This window comes from Suillus bovinus, assembly GCF_016758785.1.
Source record: "Suillus bovinus strain UH-Sbo-P2 chromosome Unknown EDB93scaffold_42, whole genome shotgun sequence".
Classification (NCBI taxonomy): domain Eukaryota; kingdom Fungi; phylum Basidiomycota; class Agaricomycetes; order Boletales; family Suillaceae; genus Suillus; species Suillus bovinus.
In genome coordinates this window covers 274,676-290,879 of record NW_024542098.1, presented here as the reverse complement: position 1 = coordinate 290,879, position 16,204 = coordinate 274,676, and the positions used below count along the sequence as shown (strand labels likewise).

The 16,204-nt window shown below is 48.3% G+C and overlaps 6 protein-coding genes across 6 annotated transcripts; 3 read left to right on the top strand and 3 right to left on the bottom strand.

The window, feature by feature from the left end:
- Positions 1-139: 139 nt before the first annotated feature.
- On the bottom strand, positions 140-2,483 carry EDB93DRAFT_1156401 (MT-A70-domain-containing protein). Its single transcript, XM_041449897.1, has 4 exons — positions 1,904-2,483; positions 1,510-1,855; positions 1,335-1,446; positions 140-1,201 (listed from the first exon to the last, which is right to left on the bottom strand). Exons 1-4 carry the CDS (start codon positions 2,323-2,325, stop codon positions 348-350), a joined length of 1,734 nt encoding a protein of 577 aa, XP_041306091.1. The 5' UTR covers positions 2,326-2,483; the 3' UTR covers positions 140-347.
- A 55-nt stretch (positions 2,484-2,538) lies between these two features.
- Positions 2,539-5,719, top strand: EDB93DRAFT_1292079 (Noc2-domain-containing protein; the record flags this gene model as incomplete). Its single annotated transcript, XM_041454571.1, has 12 exons — positions 2,539-2,763; positions 2,823-2,891; positions 2,941-3,031; positions 3,078-3,337; positions 3,390-3,495; positions 3,552-3,642; positions 3,700-3,886; positions 4,004-4,117; positions 4,176-4,364; positions 4,424-4,593; positions 4,640-5,225; positions 5,275-5,719. The coding sequence occupies 12 exons, from the start codon at positions 2,539-2,541 to the stop codon at positions 5,308-5,310; spliced, it is 2,124 nt and encodes a 707-aa protein (XP_041306090.1). The 3' UTR covers positions 5,311-5,719.
- Positions 5,720-5,757: 38 nt separating this feature from the next.
- Positions 5,758-6,653, bottom strand: EDB93DRAFT_1156398 (uncharacterized protein). Its single transcript, XM_041449896.1, has 2 exons — positions 6,360-6,653; positions 5,758-6,301 (listed from the first exon to the last, which is right to left on the bottom strand). Exons 1-2 carry the CDS (start codon positions 6,537-6,539, stop codon positions 6,167-6,169), a joined length of 315 nt encoding a protein of 104 aa, XP_041306089.1. The 5' UTR covers positions 6,540-6,653; the 3' UTR covers positions 5,758-6,166.
- Positions 6,654-7,464: 811 nt separating this feature from the next.
- Positions 7,465-10,769, top strand: EDB93DRAFT_1329553 (actin-like ATPase domain-containing protein). Its single transcript, XM_041455146.1, has 18 exons — positions 7,465-8,060; positions 8,111-8,130; positions 8,187-8,368; positions 8,421-8,493; positions 8,541-8,643; positions 8,698-8,842; positions 8,893-8,995; positions 9,055-9,286; positions 9,339-9,469; positions 9,523-9,630; positions 9,695-9,835; positions 9,887-9,975; positions 10,031-10,072; positions 10,127-10,150; positions 10,207-10,229; positions 10,286-10,350; positions 10,407-10,506; positions 10,560-10,769. The coding sequence occupies exons 1-18, from the start codon at positions 7,553-7,555 to the stop codon at positions 10,658-10,660; spliced, it is 2,190 nt and encodes a 729-aa protein (XP_041306088.1). The 5' UTR covers positions 7,465-7,552; the 3' UTR covers positions 10,661-10,769.
- Positions 10,770-11,233: 464 nt separating this feature from the next.
- Positions 11,234-13,254, top strand: EDB93DRAFT_591012 (L-gulonolactone D-arabinono-1,4-lactone oxidase). Its single transcript, XM_041456789.1, has 5 exons — positions 11,234-11,738; positions 11,880-12,359; positions 12,407-12,595; positions 12,646-12,857; positions 12,905-13,254. Exons 1-5 carry the CDS (start codon positions 11,430-11,432, stop codon positions 13,179-13,181), a joined length of 1,467 nt encoding a protein of 488 aa, XP_041306087.1. The 5' UTR covers positions 11,234-11,429; the 3' UTR covers positions 13,182-13,254.
- EDB93DRAFT_590917 (ubiquitin-conjugating enzyme/RWD-like protein) lies at positions 13,247-14,305 on the bottom strand. The gene is made up of 7 exons (XM_041456788.1): positions 14,172-14,305; positions 14,084-14,110; positions 13,958-14,025; positions 13,868-13,900; positions 13,746-13,809; positions 13,556-13,696; positions 13,247-13,499 (listed from the first exon to the last, which is right to left on the bottom strand). The coding sequence occupies exons 1-7, from the start codon at positions 14,242-14,244 to the stop codon at positions 13,327-13,329; spliced, it is 579 nt and encodes a 192-aa protein (XP_041306086.1). The 5' UTR covers positions 14,245-14,305; the 3' UTR covers positions 13,247-13,326.
- Between the last annotated feature and the right edge of the window lie 1,899 nt (positions 14,306-16,204).

Sequence of the window (16,204 nt, the reverse complement as noted above, 5' to 3'; positions counted from 1 at the left end):
TCTGGGCAATTGGCAATGTCTGTGCAATGAGGATCGCCCCTGGTATGGAGAACAGATTTTATGATAAGCTTCATATGTAGGATTCTTGTCCGACACGGGTGGGAGACCTGGGTCAAGGTAGCCAGATACTGGCTCATACCTGAAATCTACTAAACCCGTTGCATATACTGTAGAACGTGCTATCTGCTCTCAATGAGATTACATGGATGAATACATCCACTATAATTTGTAAATACTAAATAGAGGCGACCACGAATGCAAGATATGACATAGTATATGATACAGTAAGTATGTGTACGTCCAGAGTGACCTGCATAACTCCAACACTGTGCGTACAAGATTGGGCCTCACTGGAACCCATCGTACCCTTGACCCCACTGGCCATGCATTCCCATACCGCCCATACCCATCCTCGTGTTTCCCATACCCATACCCATACCTGGACCTCCTACACCCATTCCCGCATTCCCCATCCCCATCCCACCACCCATGCCCATACCAGCCATCATTCCATCCTCCCACATTCGATCACCATCACCTACCCATTGGAATGCAGCGCCAGGCATGTCTCCCATTCCCAATACTCCCATGTTCCCCATCCCCATCATTCCCATGTTCCCCATCCCCATCCCCATCATATTTCCAATGCCCATACCCATGTCCATCGGCATTCCCATCCCCATCATTGGAGACACCATCATTTGATTTTGTGAAGGCGGACGCCGGACATGTTGAATACTCATGTTGGGATCGGCGTTCATATTTGCCACATTCATACCCACTCCAGCACTCCCTACACCTACACCTACGCCACCGCTGATCGCGACCCCAACTCCTCCACTTACACCTGAATTGCCAGAACGCATAGGGGATTTAGGCCGGAGAGCGTCAATTTCTTGTGAATTTGGCACGACGAACTTCCCCCCTGTGAGTGAAGCCAGGTGTCGAGTCGCTTCCTCCCATGAATCCTTGTTCCATGAGTACACAACATCACCCTCTGCAGTCCGCGCATGCTCCCCCACCTTGGCTTCATCGCTTGCAGTCAGCACTGTGACCCACCCGCGGCGGAGGGACGAGCGTGCCCGCCCAAAAAGCTCAAGACGGCGTGTGCCGAGACAAAAATTTTCTATAAGGGTATACATTTCGGGTGGTTTGCGCATCGGATCGGCTGTATCCCCTTCCCAGATGATGACGTCGGTATCTGCACACTAAATTAGTATCCGGTTCTCCAGAGGATATGAGTGTATACGTCAGACATGATTCACGGTTTAAAAGCGTCATGAACGAGCATAGACAATAAAACGATAAAAACCCCAAGTAGAAAACAAGCTCACCAACGTTGCAGTGAACAAACCAGCTGTCAGTTGAGCGACGTACCGTGCCGCGGATACCCATGAGGCAATGTTGTTTGGTGCGGGTCAAAAGAGAAGTAGTAGGTGGATCTGTCTATGTAAATAGAAATAATGTCAGTTTACAGATGAATAGATACAGGGTAACTATGTCGCGCACCCCTGGCCCGCGATTGGTAGTATTGTTGGTTTTTACCCAGACAACATCCTCACACCTGCGGTAGCCCCACTTAGCGAGGACCTCGCGACCACGCTCGAGACCTTCTCCTGCGCCACTACCTACCCACATGAACACAAACGAAGGGTCTGCGGCAAGAGAAGGCACAGGAAGAGCTTGGAGATCGTCCCAGCCAAAAGATGAGGAGAATGGGGGGTCTAGGAGGATGACATCGAACTTTTGGGGATGTAATGAAGAGATGTGGGAGAAAGGAAGGAAAAATGGAGGTGTAGCATGCGCATCAACAGATTCCTTTTTCAGGCTGAGCAAGCGCTGCTGCTTCGGGTATCTGTAATTAACATGAGATCAGATCCCAAGCAGCAGGGAGCAGACGCACTCCTCAAAACGGCGGGAAGGCTCCGCACCCAGAACCCGATTTTGCGGCCACTCACCACTGTCGACGTACCGCTGCGAGTAGTCGTTGCGGATTGTTTCTTCTTCTGGAACATAATTTGCGTAGCGGGCGACCCTCGCACGTTTTGCAGGATGGAGATCTTGGCGTTGTGGACGGGGACGAGGAGCGAGTTGAGGCGATGACGGTGGAGAATGCAGTGGTGACGGTGCAGGAGAATCGATTAATGGGAAATTTAACAGATCGCTGGGCGCAGTTGCAAGAGCACGAAGCCGACGTCGATGTGCCCGCTGTGAATTACGCACGTGTGTGAGTAGCTGCCGATGGGACGTGAGCAGGCTGTTTGCAGAGTTCAGTACATCCGTCGTGCTCGCCACCGCTGTTTGTATGGAGCCAATATCTGCCATGACTAGGGTGACTGTCGACAGTGAGTACTAGTGAGTATTTGCAATATGGTGGTTGGCCCAAGGGTGTCCAGGACTTCAAGTCGTTGCCTTTGATGACTTGCCTCTTTTAGTAATGTATGATTTAGCAAATAATCTTTTCTACAGCTCTAGGCTCTTCCATCTGTTTTCCCTACACTACATTTCGAACATCGAACAACTACAGAATTTAAAACAATGGGGAAGGCAGCCAAATCTAGCCGCAAATTTGCGGCAAGTGGCAAGTTGAAGCAGGCAATTCAGTCGCGGAAGAAGCACCAGCAGATGCAGAAGAAAATTCAAGGGAGACGTGGGGTACACGGGAAGGGAAAGCAACAGGCTGTTACTGAAGTGGACGATAGTGAGCACAACGATGACGAAAAGGAGGTTAAGGGAGTATGTAAGAAAGCAGGGAAAGAGTCAGTTGATTAATTGTCTCTCATTTTTTGTCTGAATACTGAGAATTCTGCTCCAGTGCGAAGAAAATGACTGTCGAGGACTTGCTCGGAGCAGAGTTTATGGACGATGACAATGATGCTGAGGAAGATGAGGTAGGACCGTCATTTTTTTCTTCACTTAGTGCGATTCTGACGCGCGCAGGATGATGCTGAGGGCGACGAGTTGGATACAGAAGAAGATGAGGAAGACGTAGCAGACGACCAGTCCTTTGCGTCTGTAGATGATCTTGAGGGTGAGCGCCTACATGATCCTCATATACTTTGCTTATACTATGGTAGATCATGGCACAAGCCATATGCTTGAGCTCGCACAACTCGCCGAGAAGGACCCTGAGTTCTACAAATATCTACAGGAGAATGATCGCGAGCTTCTTGAGTTCACTGCCACTCAGGAGGGCCGCGATGAAGAGGATTGCGATGAAGAGGATGACGATGATGATGTCATGGACGGAGACGATGAAGAAGAAGAGGAAATGGGAGAGGAACTGCCCATTCTTACGACTGGCATTCTCAAAACCTGGCAAAAAGCACTCCTAGAGGCGAGTCATATATATCTTTATCACACGTGCACTGCTGACCCGACGGCCATAGCATCGTTCCCTGCGAGCCCTCCGCAAACTGCTCATTGCGTTTCGCTCTGCAGTACATATGAATGAAGACGACCAGGTTCTTTTATGGCGCATTGACAATGCCGCAGGTGAGCACCACATTTTCTTGTATCGCGTTTTGCAACCGAATCGGTTTTCCCGACAGTGTATACAAAGCTTGTAACGACCTCCTTGCGGTATACGCCAATTGTCCTAGCCCATCATATCCCATATAAAACACTTCCAAACGGTAAATTGTGTGTCTTTCGTTCTTTCCATGTAGCCTCGCCCTGAAATATCTTGTCTCCCACCAGTAAACAACCTTCGCAATCTGCAAAACAAAAAACGCTGCAAAAATTAACCCTGTCTTACTTCAACAATCTGATTCACCTCATCCCTCAGCTTACCGACCCGGAGACATTGCGTCTCGCGCTTACAGAGAGCGCAAAGATCCTCCCTTATGTTGTTTCTAGCCGAAGGGCTGTCAAGACGTACTTGAAGGCGAGTCTAGATCGACTGTGTTCCTGCTCAAAATCCTTTATTAAGACAGTACTTACCTTTTGTTTTTACCCTTTTCCACTTCCATTCGTCTTTGAATGAGACTGACCCCCAACACAGAAATGTTTAGAATTATGGTCCACAAGTGAAGATGACGTACGGATAGCTGCGTTTCTCGCTATCCGTCGACTTGCGTCTTCCACTGACGACTCTATCGTGGATCTTGTGCTCAAGGTACGCTACGCGAGACTTTGATGCCTGCTACTCCTCTTGATGCCGAACGACCTTACAGAGCACTTACTTGGCGCTTGTGCGTGCCTGCAAATCTACAACCACCTATCGATTACCATCCATTACGCTCATGAAGAACTCCGCGTGCGAATTATTTTGTGTAGATCATGGAGCAACATACCTGCACGCATTTGGGTACATACGCCAGCTTGCAATACTGCTGCGTAGGGGCATGAAGACAAAAACAAAGGCAAGTAAATCCTTGTGAGTAACTTGGGCGGCAGATTTGACGTCTTGTATCACCTTCAGGAGGCGTACAAACAGGTCTACAACTGGCAGTACGCGCATTGTGTCGACTTCTGGGCACTTGTGCTAGGTCGCGCATGCGATGCACATGCGGAAGCCAAGCGAGGGGGCCAGGAGAGCGAACTAAGGCCACTCATCTACCCCCTCGTGCAGGTTAGTCTTGGTGCCATCAAGTGCGTTCTCCACGTGTGGTTTTTCTCGTGCTTATCTTCTTGGCAGACTCATTTCGAATTCACGATCGTATCCATTCCACTTACACATCGCACGCTCGATGCTGCATCTGACTCGACACACGCGTATTTACGTACCATTGACACCTTATCTCCTTCCTATCATCTCATCTACCCTCACGGCATCTGGCAAGCCCAAGTCATCTACGCTGCGCCCTCTCGACATGGAAACACACATACGGGCTCCGGCGCAGTACGTTAAGACACGGGTATATGCAGCGGGACTTGTTGAGGAGACGGTGTTTCTTCTCGCGGAGTGGCTTGGCAGCGGCCCAGTGCATGGAAGCGTTGCATTCCCTGAATTGATCGTACCCATTATTGTCACACTTCGCCGAACAGTCAAAAATTGCAAGGAGTTAGGGAAAGAAGCGGGAATGGTGAAGAGCCTTCTAGAGCGGGTGGAAGACACTGCAAAATGGATCGACCAGTCACGGTCAGGTATCAATTTCGGACCAGGAAAAATGGATGAGGTTGAACAATGGGAAGCCAACGCGGAGATAGCGGAGTCTCCCCTGGGAAAGTACCTCAAAGTGCAACGAAAGAGCAGAGAAAAGCGCAAGAGGATGATCGATAAGGTACGCGCGTATCTTTTTTACCGTGTGGATACTCCTGATGTCGTTACAGGCCAACAAAGGCGAGGATGAAATCTTAGAAGACTAGATTGTAGCTTGCCTACCTGCCGTTAATTATTTTGGCACAAGACGGCGAAGGGAACGATAATCCAGGGGTCACTTTTTCAATTCGATCCTCTCGGAATGGGAGAGGAATAGTGTTGACCCTCTTCTGTCCGCGGAACAACCAATTATTTTCAAAGGCGTTCGGCGAGGACCGAAGTAACCGTTACAGCGCTTCGTTCCGTGTTTTAATTTCCGGGACATTCTCCACCTCCACAATGCTTGCACAATTTCATTCTTGCCAAAAAATAAAAAAATAAAATCTTGACGCGAGCGGTATCCGCCGTCTTTTCCTTGATCGCACTGTGCCTCAATTTCAATGTTTTTGAATTAAGAGATCCGGCGAGGACCGAAATGTTACAGCTAGTGTCGTTCTGCAGGTCATATGGTTTTCATGAGCCCAATTTAGCTTGAGTCGACTTCTCACAGATCATGATTTGTCCGCGACGGAGTCTCAGATCACATGGGTGGAGTTTATGAGGTGTACTAAGAGGTTTAGCGTCTACACACAAAGCGGCATTGTTGGTGCCAAGTATAACGACAGCCGGAAGTTACACCATAAAGTTATGGCAAAGTGATGGTGATATATAGTTGGAACAATACAAATGAGTCTAGAAAACCTGAATGGATGGATCCGAGGACATCAGGACTGGATGACCAACTCGGGTTTCGTGCAGACCTCGGCGTCCACTCTCAGATTAAGAAACCCCTTCTATACATACTCTGAGCTTCTAGCTAGTAGATGACGAGTCTTCCGCTCCACCAAGTGCCGAACAGCAGAAAAAACTCAGAGAAGAACAAGTGCAGATCAGCGGAAAGGAGAGGTCACAAAGGAGAGGTGACTATTTCCATACTCCAAAGAAGACTTTCCACCAAGGTCTCCCGGCACCTCTTGAACTTCTTTCGTATCCTTCCACGAGCCGTTCATAGTGCCTTGGCATAGAAGCCGGCTGAAGTGTTTTTGCTGACAGTGGGTACTGAATGCGGAAAGTGTACGATTGTAGTTGGAATGAGAACACATTTGGTTGCGCTCACCTTCTTCTGTATGGCACTGTCCCGCAGCAGCTGTGCTGCTTGTACAGCCTCGGAGGTTAGTTTTGGATGCGCAGAGAGATAGTTCAGGAAGTTCTTGAGTTGGATATTTGGACGAAATGGATCAGCAGGCCATGATGAAGCGATGGTGGACAGCTTTTGTGCCGCCTTGGAGGCAACCATGGCTGTTCTTCTTGATGATGAGAATTAGATGAACCCGACATATCGCGTGAATACAAACCTTGGAAGTACTTACCAGCAGAGACTCAGACCCAAGGCCAAGGTTGATATTTTTTCTTGTAACTTAGGCACTCCCGACTCGGCATCGGACCTTCAATCTTATGCAAACCTTCGCAAACCTTCGCGGGAAGCTCTGAGTTGGAACCAAAATTCAAAAATTCAATTGGGTCTCTACCATTCAAGTTCGCTTGAGGATCGGGAGCGATCGTCAGTTGCCCCTTCCCGGTCATCGTCCGCGGCCGGACTTCGGACTGCAAGCCAGGGCAATCAACAAAATTTGGGGTGGAAGTGACACTTGTGAATCTGAATCCCACCACGAAATAGATAGATATCCCACATCATCGGAACCTCTATACGCATGCAAGAAGATGCATCATGTCATGTATTTCCTGCATAAGTGGCGCAGAAATCACCCTGCTGTCGCAAGGGGGAAATTCCCATTCGCGGATGACTATACACAGGTTAGCTGATTGCATTATTATATCGAATGATAGCCAGCGGTAATCCACTCGCTCACCTTGACGGTTAGAAAAAATCCCACTGGTTGTCCATCGAGGATGATGGACTTTTCCGGATTTCATCTGATTACGGCCTTCCGTCTCATGCAATCCAGCTTCCTCCGACGGAAATGGAGTCATAAATAATATACATGTGCGAGACCTCGTCATTCCTCCTGCTGGTAAGTGAATAAATCTATTTCCGATGTAGAGAAGGATGGATCGCGTGTTTCAAGTAATGATTTTGTTTGACACTTGTCGTAGTACTACTTTCAATTGAATTCATGCAGTATAGTAGGTACCTAACACTGCCGACATTGCGGGGTAGCACATGTCTGGTTTGCATGTTGGGCGCTAGTTTGACGCTTGCAGTTAGTCGCATGCACTGCCACGCCAGGGCAGTTGCGCCAAGGCGCTCAAGGCAAAGCATATCGCCTAGTTCCGCCCTTCTCTTACAACATGGGCTGCTGTGGCCAGTCAGCGCTCTCATCCAATAATCCCGACACTCAGTACGCTAACAGAGTCCAACAAGTGAACAACGGTATCATTAGCCAGCAACCTGGTCCTCATCCAGGCGCTCAACACCACATACAGCCATTTCAAGACAAATCACCATTGCTAATCCCTTCTGGGCCTTCTCCACCTCCACCAAGCTTTCAACAGAACAACCACTCGATAAATGGCACTCCTTGGACTCACACTCCCTCACCACCTCCTCAAGGCCCGAACTATTCGACTCCCTTGAGTCCAAACCTTCAACTCGGAGGCGCACCATTGATGCCACCCCCAGCTACCTATGCTCCTACAGGACCACCAAATTCTTCCATGTTCTTTCCGCCTCTCTTGCACCCAGATCCCATTCATGCCCCGTCAAGGAACGCACCTTCTGTATCTACTGTAGTAACTCCTGGCAGAATTGATCCGGCGCCTCCAGACGAGGGGAAAATGTCCATCTCTATCGACTTTGGTGAGTATTCTCATTGTTACTGGCAAAGTCCTGTACTGACCTGAATACAGGAACTACCTTTTCTGGTGTCGTGAGTTGGCATGATTTCATAAAGGCTTCGCAACTTATGATTCCAATCTCAAACAGGCATATGCATCGTCTCGAATTGCGTCCGGGAAGATACAGCAAATCCTGCATTGGCCTGGATCTTTTGAAACTTTCCGCAAGGTGCCTACGTGCTTACTATACGATGAACATGGTCAAGTTCTTGCTTGGGGGTTGGAAGCGAAGAACGCTAGCTCTATGCCCGGTACTACGCGCTGTGAATGGTAGGGACTTTATAATAAGCCAAAATTATCTGATTCAGATACTTCATTCAAGGTTCAAGCTTTTTCTCGAGCCACGTGCTCTCCGTGATGAAAGTGCTATTGACCCTCGACTACCCCAATTACCTGTTTGTGTCATTCCTTCAGTTTATAGCACCCATTTACGGTATTCTAGCCTGGTAAAGTAGCAATGGATCTCATCATCGACTTCTTATCGTGTCTGTGGGAATACGCTAAAGAGCAGATTACCCGTGACATTGGTGCTGTGGCAGATCTCAGTCAGTGACCACATCAAAGATACGGATACCTTAATTTATCTGCTGTTCTTTCAGACTCGGCTGATGTACTCGTGACATGCCCGGCAGCCTGGGATGCCAAAGGATGTGATATGATGCGCGAAGCTGCTATTGCCGCAGGCCTCGTGCAGTCGGCTCATGCAGGTGATGGTAACTGGCGCGACAGGCTGCGCATTATCACGTATGATATCTTGGCGTGCTCGCTCCTTCATTTAGCTGATTCGTTTTCAGAGAACCAGAGGCCGCGGCTGTCCACTGCGCCAGACTTACGGATCTGCACAAGCTCAAGCCGAACCAGAATTTCATGATATGCGACGCTGGTGGTGGTACAGTCGTGCGTTTTCTTGTGACCAATTATTTCATGCATTCGACTTATGCATTCTCCGGCAACAGGATCTTGCCGTCTACAAGATCATTGGGCAAATGTCTAACCTCGAGATCGCCGAGATGTGTGCTCGATCTGGAGCCAATTGTGGCTCGCTTTTCCTCGATTTGAGATTTCGAGAGCTTGTAAAAACTCTTTTAGCTGACCATCCTGCTCATTTGGACGCCGCTAGTCTCGCATATTTCATGCATTCTTTCAGCCAAACCGATAAGCTCGCATATAGGGGCGAGATTGACGATGGTTGCTAAATTTCTTACCCTGTGACTCTCACGCTTATGCGCATTATCTGCAGACACATATTTCAACTTCACATGTTTCAATGTACAGGATCCCCACGATTCCTCTGTTGGATTGATCAATGGAGAACTCGCGATTCCAGGGAATCTCATTCGCCGAGAGGTCTTTGATCCTGTTGTGACCCAGGTAACTTTGGTCGTGAGATTTTGCTATTTTCAATGGTCATGGTCTTTCGACAGGTACTGGAAATGATCGAAGAACAGTCGAAGAAGGTAGAGCAACGCATCGACGCACTGCTTCTCGTGGGAGGCTTCGCTGGCAGCGAATATCTCATTAGACGAGTTGAGGTCCGTTTACACGAGTGAAGCGTCATGGAGGACTGATTAGTTCTTACACACCCTCGTGGGACAGGCTCAGTTTTCGGGAAGAATCAAGGTCATCGCTCGCCCTTCTGATGCAGACACGGCTACGGTGCGAGGTGCCGCATTGTACGGACTTTCTCGCAAATCAATTGTATCCACTGTGATCGCTCCACGGTCCTACATCATGAAAGTGGGTGTTCACGCGTTAGCCTGTGTGTTATCCTATTCTGATTGCGTGCAGGTGAAACTGCCTGCTGAGCCGGAGGACTGGGCCAAACGGCCTGCATACATAAAGGAGAACAATGCAAATGTTCCTATTTGTGACAACCGGTAATGACGGCTCATGAACCACCCGGCGTAATGTCTCATTGATTACCGGACCTAGCTTACAATACTTGGTTATGAAGGGCGCTATTCTGCGAAAAGGGTAACTAACGATCTGCTTCAGAATGTTGTCTTGTTGACCTTGTATTGTTTGAAGCCAAATATTGAGGACGAAATTTTGGTAAGCGCGCCAACTGAATTTGCACAAGCTGAACTTTAGTTTAACTTGCAATGCAGCAAATTCTCACAGAATGGACAGGGTGCGATACAACTCTACGCTGATTATCGCCGCTTCACGAGGCTCATAGTTTTGCAGATTGTAACTTCGTAGCCGTATTATATACTTCCGACTCGGACAAGATGATGCGATACACTGATGAAGTATGTGGCGACGTCACGGATATTTTGAGCATATCACTAACCTATGCTTGATGAAGGGCGAAACGGTGGAGCTCTGTAGATGGACTGTTAATCTGAATTCCCTGCCCACGTTCCAGCACAATGCCAGCATACCGCAGCCCAATGGCTTCTTTACAGGTTTGTGGTTGTGATCTGTTCTGAAAGACTGGTACTGACTGTTTGTTTTGCAGAATTCGAATTAGGACTGGAGATTGATAGTGCGGAGGTCCGAGGTGTTTTATTTTACGAGGGGCAGGAATGGAGTCGAGTTGTCTTTGATTTTCTGAATTGATTGGCATGGTGACTGCAAGTAACAGTACTGGGTTTGCTTAATCTCATGTTGCGTTATTATTTAATGTTCCTGGCAATGACCTAAAATACGTTTGACTGGAACGGAAGAGTCGAGTCTCCGTGGGAGAGCGGCAAAAAATTTGCCAACGCGACGACAGGTTGGATGAAACGGAAATATAGTTGACTGCTTCATGTTCTAATTGTCCAAGGTTTTCCGTCCTTCCAATGCGTGCAAATATTGACAGTTATTTGACAGCCATGTGGGATATACGAAATTTTTTGGATTAAATTCTGTTTGATGAAAGGCAGTGATTGAATTCGCAGGTATGTCGTCGATGATGATGTGAACATCCTAAAAGTACTTTTGAGTAAGTACATGACGCCCCCATGCCATGATGCAGGTTTACCAATCAGATCCGGGACTTGGGCTCGTCTCACGCGTTTTCTGCCACGGGGCGATAACTTGCACGAGATCTACCCAGCTCGCTATCCCAGGTTCAATCCTCCGATTTCGCCGCAAGTGTTTGGGTGAACAGATCTCGGAACCCGATCTGACCTGGTGCCTATTGGTAGTCGGTACATTGCCTTCGAGCGTTACCTCCACTCTCGTCCACACTTTTTTGATCACTGCGACATTCCGGTCATATCCGTTTATCGTCGGAGTTCCCCGAACTGTCTTACAGAGGATCGGATTGACATATGAGTCGTCACCCAAAAACTTATAAAGCCTTTGCGATGGATGGCCATTCTCCTCGTTATTTGTCCCTGCAATGTCGACGCAGACACCGGCACTTCACCTTTCCGCAATCCCTCTCAAACAGCTTTATGGTCTACTTCACCCAATAACAGTCCCTAATACTTCTCCCAATGCCAAATTCGCAAATTGGAGTGGGACATTCTCTTGTTCCCCACTCGCAGTCTTCGAACCGGAAACGGAACTTCACTGCGAGCTCATTCTAGAGCTCGCACGACGTGAAGGCAGAGTTGTCCGAGCAGTCGGAGTAGGCCATAGTCCCAGTGACCTCGCCTGCACCACTGGCTACATGCTACGCACCACCAAGCTCGACAAGCTTTTGGAGGTGAGCATAATTTTAGACTCATTCGGTTAAACTTTGTTTCATCCCCGACCCAACTGCCGGACACATTCTGGCTATTCGTCATTGGTTTATCATTAGCACGTAAGCGCGCAATATTGAAGCTGATTTCGAATTTTTTTCCAGGTTCATGCAGATAAAAGATATATCATCTCTCAGGCCGGAATTACACTTGATGCACTTCATGCCGAACTCGCAAAACATGGTCTCGCCATGATAAATGTCGGCTCGATCTCCGATCAAACATTGGGCGGTATCGTTACGACCGCTACCCACGGAACTGGCATAAACTATGGCGTTATTTCTACGCACGTCATGGGACTGTCGTTGTTGCTGGCGGATGGATCTCGTGTATACTGTTCTCGCCAAGAGAGGCCCGATCTTTTCACAGCATCAATATGTGGATTGGGCAGCACGGGCCTTATCTTGACTGTTACCCTTGAAGTGGAACCCGCGTTTCGCCTCAAAGAGGTCCAACAAACCTTCAAGTTTCATGAATGCGTGCGGAACTTGGACAGCCTCATCACTGCCTCCGAACATGTTCGCTTCTGGTGGTTTCCAGCTGCGGATACCATGCGGGTTAGTTCAGCCGATCGTACCGTAGAGGTGAGTTCCCGTGCTCGGCTTATCTACACTATCAACGTAATTTCTAGTCAGCAAAACCGGCAGGAAGCTGGCTCTGGCATTCGTTGATCGGTTTTCACGTGGTGCAGTTTCTACTTTTTGTGGCAAGATTCTTCTTGCCATTAAACCTCTTCATTGGTCGATTTGCATCATGGCTGGTTAGCACCAAAGTCGTCGCGATCGATGATAGCTTCCGTATCTTTAACATGGAATGCAGAGTGGGTGGAGCGATTGTTTTCTTCGTTCTACGTCACTGACTCTATTGTAGTATCCGCAGCACACCACCGAATGGGCCATCCCCTACAAAAATACGAAATCCTGTCTTCATGATTTACATGATTGGCTGATGCGCGAATTCTCTGACCCCGATGGTCTCCGCCCTCATTTCCCTATCGAAGTACGATTCTCCGACAGTGACGACATCTGGTTAAGTCCCAGCAACGGACAGAGGACTTGTTGGATTGGGATCATACAGTACAAGTACGTGTCTTATTTCATCTTTTCTTGCACTGGCTGACTTGTCGCAGACCTTACGGGTTCGAAGTCCCGTACAAGAAGCTGTTTGAGCGTTTTGAAGCCATTCTTTGCCGTCATGGTGGCCGGCCTCATTGGGCCAAGGCACATAACCTCCGTCCGGAGACACTTCGCAGATTGTATCCTCGATTCGATGACTTTACCCGCGTACTTGGCTCGGTCGACCCTCGTGGGATGTTTCGCAATGAGTATGTGGAACGCCACATATTTGGCAAGACAGGCCCAGGGTACCACAACAGAGTTTTCAAGCGTCATACCCCTTCACAATAATATCGCAAGTTTCCAGTTCCCGCCACACCTACAATAAGGCTCGTCATCTCGTATAACCTATTCCAAGTAGATTAGTTCAGCGAATTACTGCATCCAAGGAACGTGCTGGCAACGTATTTTATTCTAGTGTTACATATCACGGTACTCATACACCTAGCTGTTGCCTAATCGACACTCTGACCAGCCTTTCATACTCCTTTGTGAAAGGGTCATGTTCATGAGACAAGAGTGTGGCGTGATACGATTCAGCGCTCACCGGTTTGTTCTCCCGATACAACTTGCAACAGTCGATGTTAGCTCCACTCTCCAAATTGGGTTCTATTGGATGAAACATCAAGAGAAGGACAGAACAAGAATCTGATACGTGAACGTACCGGCAAGCATGGAAATGACACTCAAGATCACCTTCTCCACGCTCTGGACAGGGCTCCATCTCTCAGATGCTTGTTCATACATGGTAGGATCATCTCCGGGGGTGTGGAGGATCGAAATACAAACGTTTCCATCCGGATAAACTGTACACCATCAGCATGGTGATCAAATACATTAAGGAGTTGATTTCACTGTTCGGATGGAATAAGGGAGGGTCGAATTTCATCTTGAAAGGCGATAGCGGATAGTCCTGAGGCTGGGCCAATCCTTTTGAGTTACATTTGCGAGGTGAGCACCTGGACACGTTATCTTACAAAAGTGAGCTTAGCGACAAAAACGCCACCCTCCTGAAATGCCAAGTAGTCGGTCAAGTATGCCTTGCGAAAGGTCGCGGAAAAACCTACAAATGGCGTGCCTTCTGGACCAGAGATAAGCGCTTCCCAAGTGAAGAAGTCCGACTCTGAGATTGGACCTAGAGGTCAAATTGCGGGATTATAGCAGTGATATAGCGATGCATTTGTTTGATATACCTGCTGTGAACATTCCATCGGGCGAGCCTGGAAAGTTGGAACCCAATGAGTGTCAACTGTATCATTCACAAGACATCAAAGTATTGACCTCCAGAGGTCAATTGCCTGTACTCGGTCATTAATCGTCGTAGTGCAGTTGCACTGCTGCCCTTTGGATTCATGTTGAGAAATCCGAGTGAATGTCGGTTGGAACACGTATAGTGACAAGCAAGTCAGGCTGGCAGCACTTGAGCGCTTATTGTCTATTTGACAAAAATGGTAATATTCGACGTAACGTAATGAGTGCACTGTTACTAACATTCGACTACAATGATTTCATGCGCATTGGAACGCATTTCCACCCAGTCGTTACGCTAATACTCTTCACACGAATGCCGCCTCCGTCCTTCATAGCGCTCTTCGTCAAACTTATACCATTGCTCTCATTCCTACCTCAACTCGAGACTGAAAGGTTGCCTCAGGCCAGAGACTCGGATGCGGAATTTATCAGGTATGAAATCTTGAGATTTGAGGTCTCACGCATTTATTATCAAAGGAGGTCCGCCGCTGCCGCAGCGTTCGATGCTACATATGACGTATCAGGACTGCTTGCAAAAAAAAATCAGATGAGTAAAGATGACAACACCTGGCAACACTAGACAACACTGCCATTCGATCATGATCTTTGCCACATGAACGGTGACTTTACGGACCGGTCTTTCATCTATGAGCGCTCAGATCGTGTGCGGTGTAGCCCATGGTGGCGGGTTGCAGTGCCGAACTGTTTATCATATAACGACAGCTCGGTGTTCAAAGTTGTTCCGTGCGGATGCCCTTGGCGGGTACAGCTTGCCGCCAGGGAACTTACTAGGGGAGGAACACACAAGCCATATACTGTGAGAGACTTCGATTACCCCCGTTCAAAGGCACATCCCTTGCTTGTGGGCATATGATTCAATATCACCATAATGACGAGAAGCGGCAGGGCCTACCCTGGATCATACCAGTGGATAAATACCTATCACAAATATACTTTCGGGCAGAATTTGACACGCAGGGCCGACGATACATGATTGGGCGACTTTCCCGACTTCACCTCAGTCCGGACCCTTGCCAAGGACACGTGGTCCTCGGCATAAAGCTATACGACGGTCCACAAGGGCTCATTGTAACTTCCGTAAAATCCATCTCGTTCCTGGATATATGACTAGCTGCACAAGGTGTGGCGGGCATGCCGACACCGATATTCAACCCTTCCCCCCTTCTGAAAAACTACTTTTGCATTTTCAGCAAGCTTGGAAGAAAGTAGTGATCACTGTTTATCAACAACTTTTCTGCGAGTTTCGCGCCAAAGTTTTCCAACGATTGTGGGGGCTTCTGGATCAACGCTGGACCGGACGTGCTTGGTAACGCCGAGAGCCCCAGGCAGCGGGGAACAGATTCTCGGAACACACGCGTTTATTCCTTGAACCCAGATCTGGGTCTTGATAGGTTTTTCTTCGGGATCTACATAGGTTAGGTTCCACAGATATAATCCGGGGTCTAGAGTAGCCAGGTGGCCAAACGCGTATGGCTGTACCACAAAGTGCCTCCCAAACTCGGATAATTCTGTCCCGCAACCAAGCTTTGGATACTTCTCACCCCACACCCCGCAGATGCCGTAATAATTCAGGACTGTAAGCCACCTCCTGCTAGCCCTCTGCTAGCTCACACATTAATATGTTTAGACAGGCATCTTCTATGTGATCATGCATGGTCATATTATTATAACGAACATGTGCATAGCATCGGCGTCTGTTACCACACCACAATGGAGCCGCTTGACGTCGAACACGCGCAATAGCAATTGTGGCTATCAGTTCATTTATCCTCTACAATGACTATACCACATTGGTTTTTCGGTGTGGCCGCCGCCTTAGTAACGTACCTTCAGCTCTAACAACCGGCAGGTCCGGTTATATTTGTAAGGATAAGGAGTCCTCCTGTGCGCTCCGACTGACGGTTTCACACCAAGCATAAGCACCTCAACGGTTCCACTACTCATATCCGAGGCTCCGGGATACATTCCTTTCATTTCTTCGGAGCTCTGCACGGTTTCACGGTTTCACGTCTTCACTATCACCATTTTACGTTAGTTAGGCC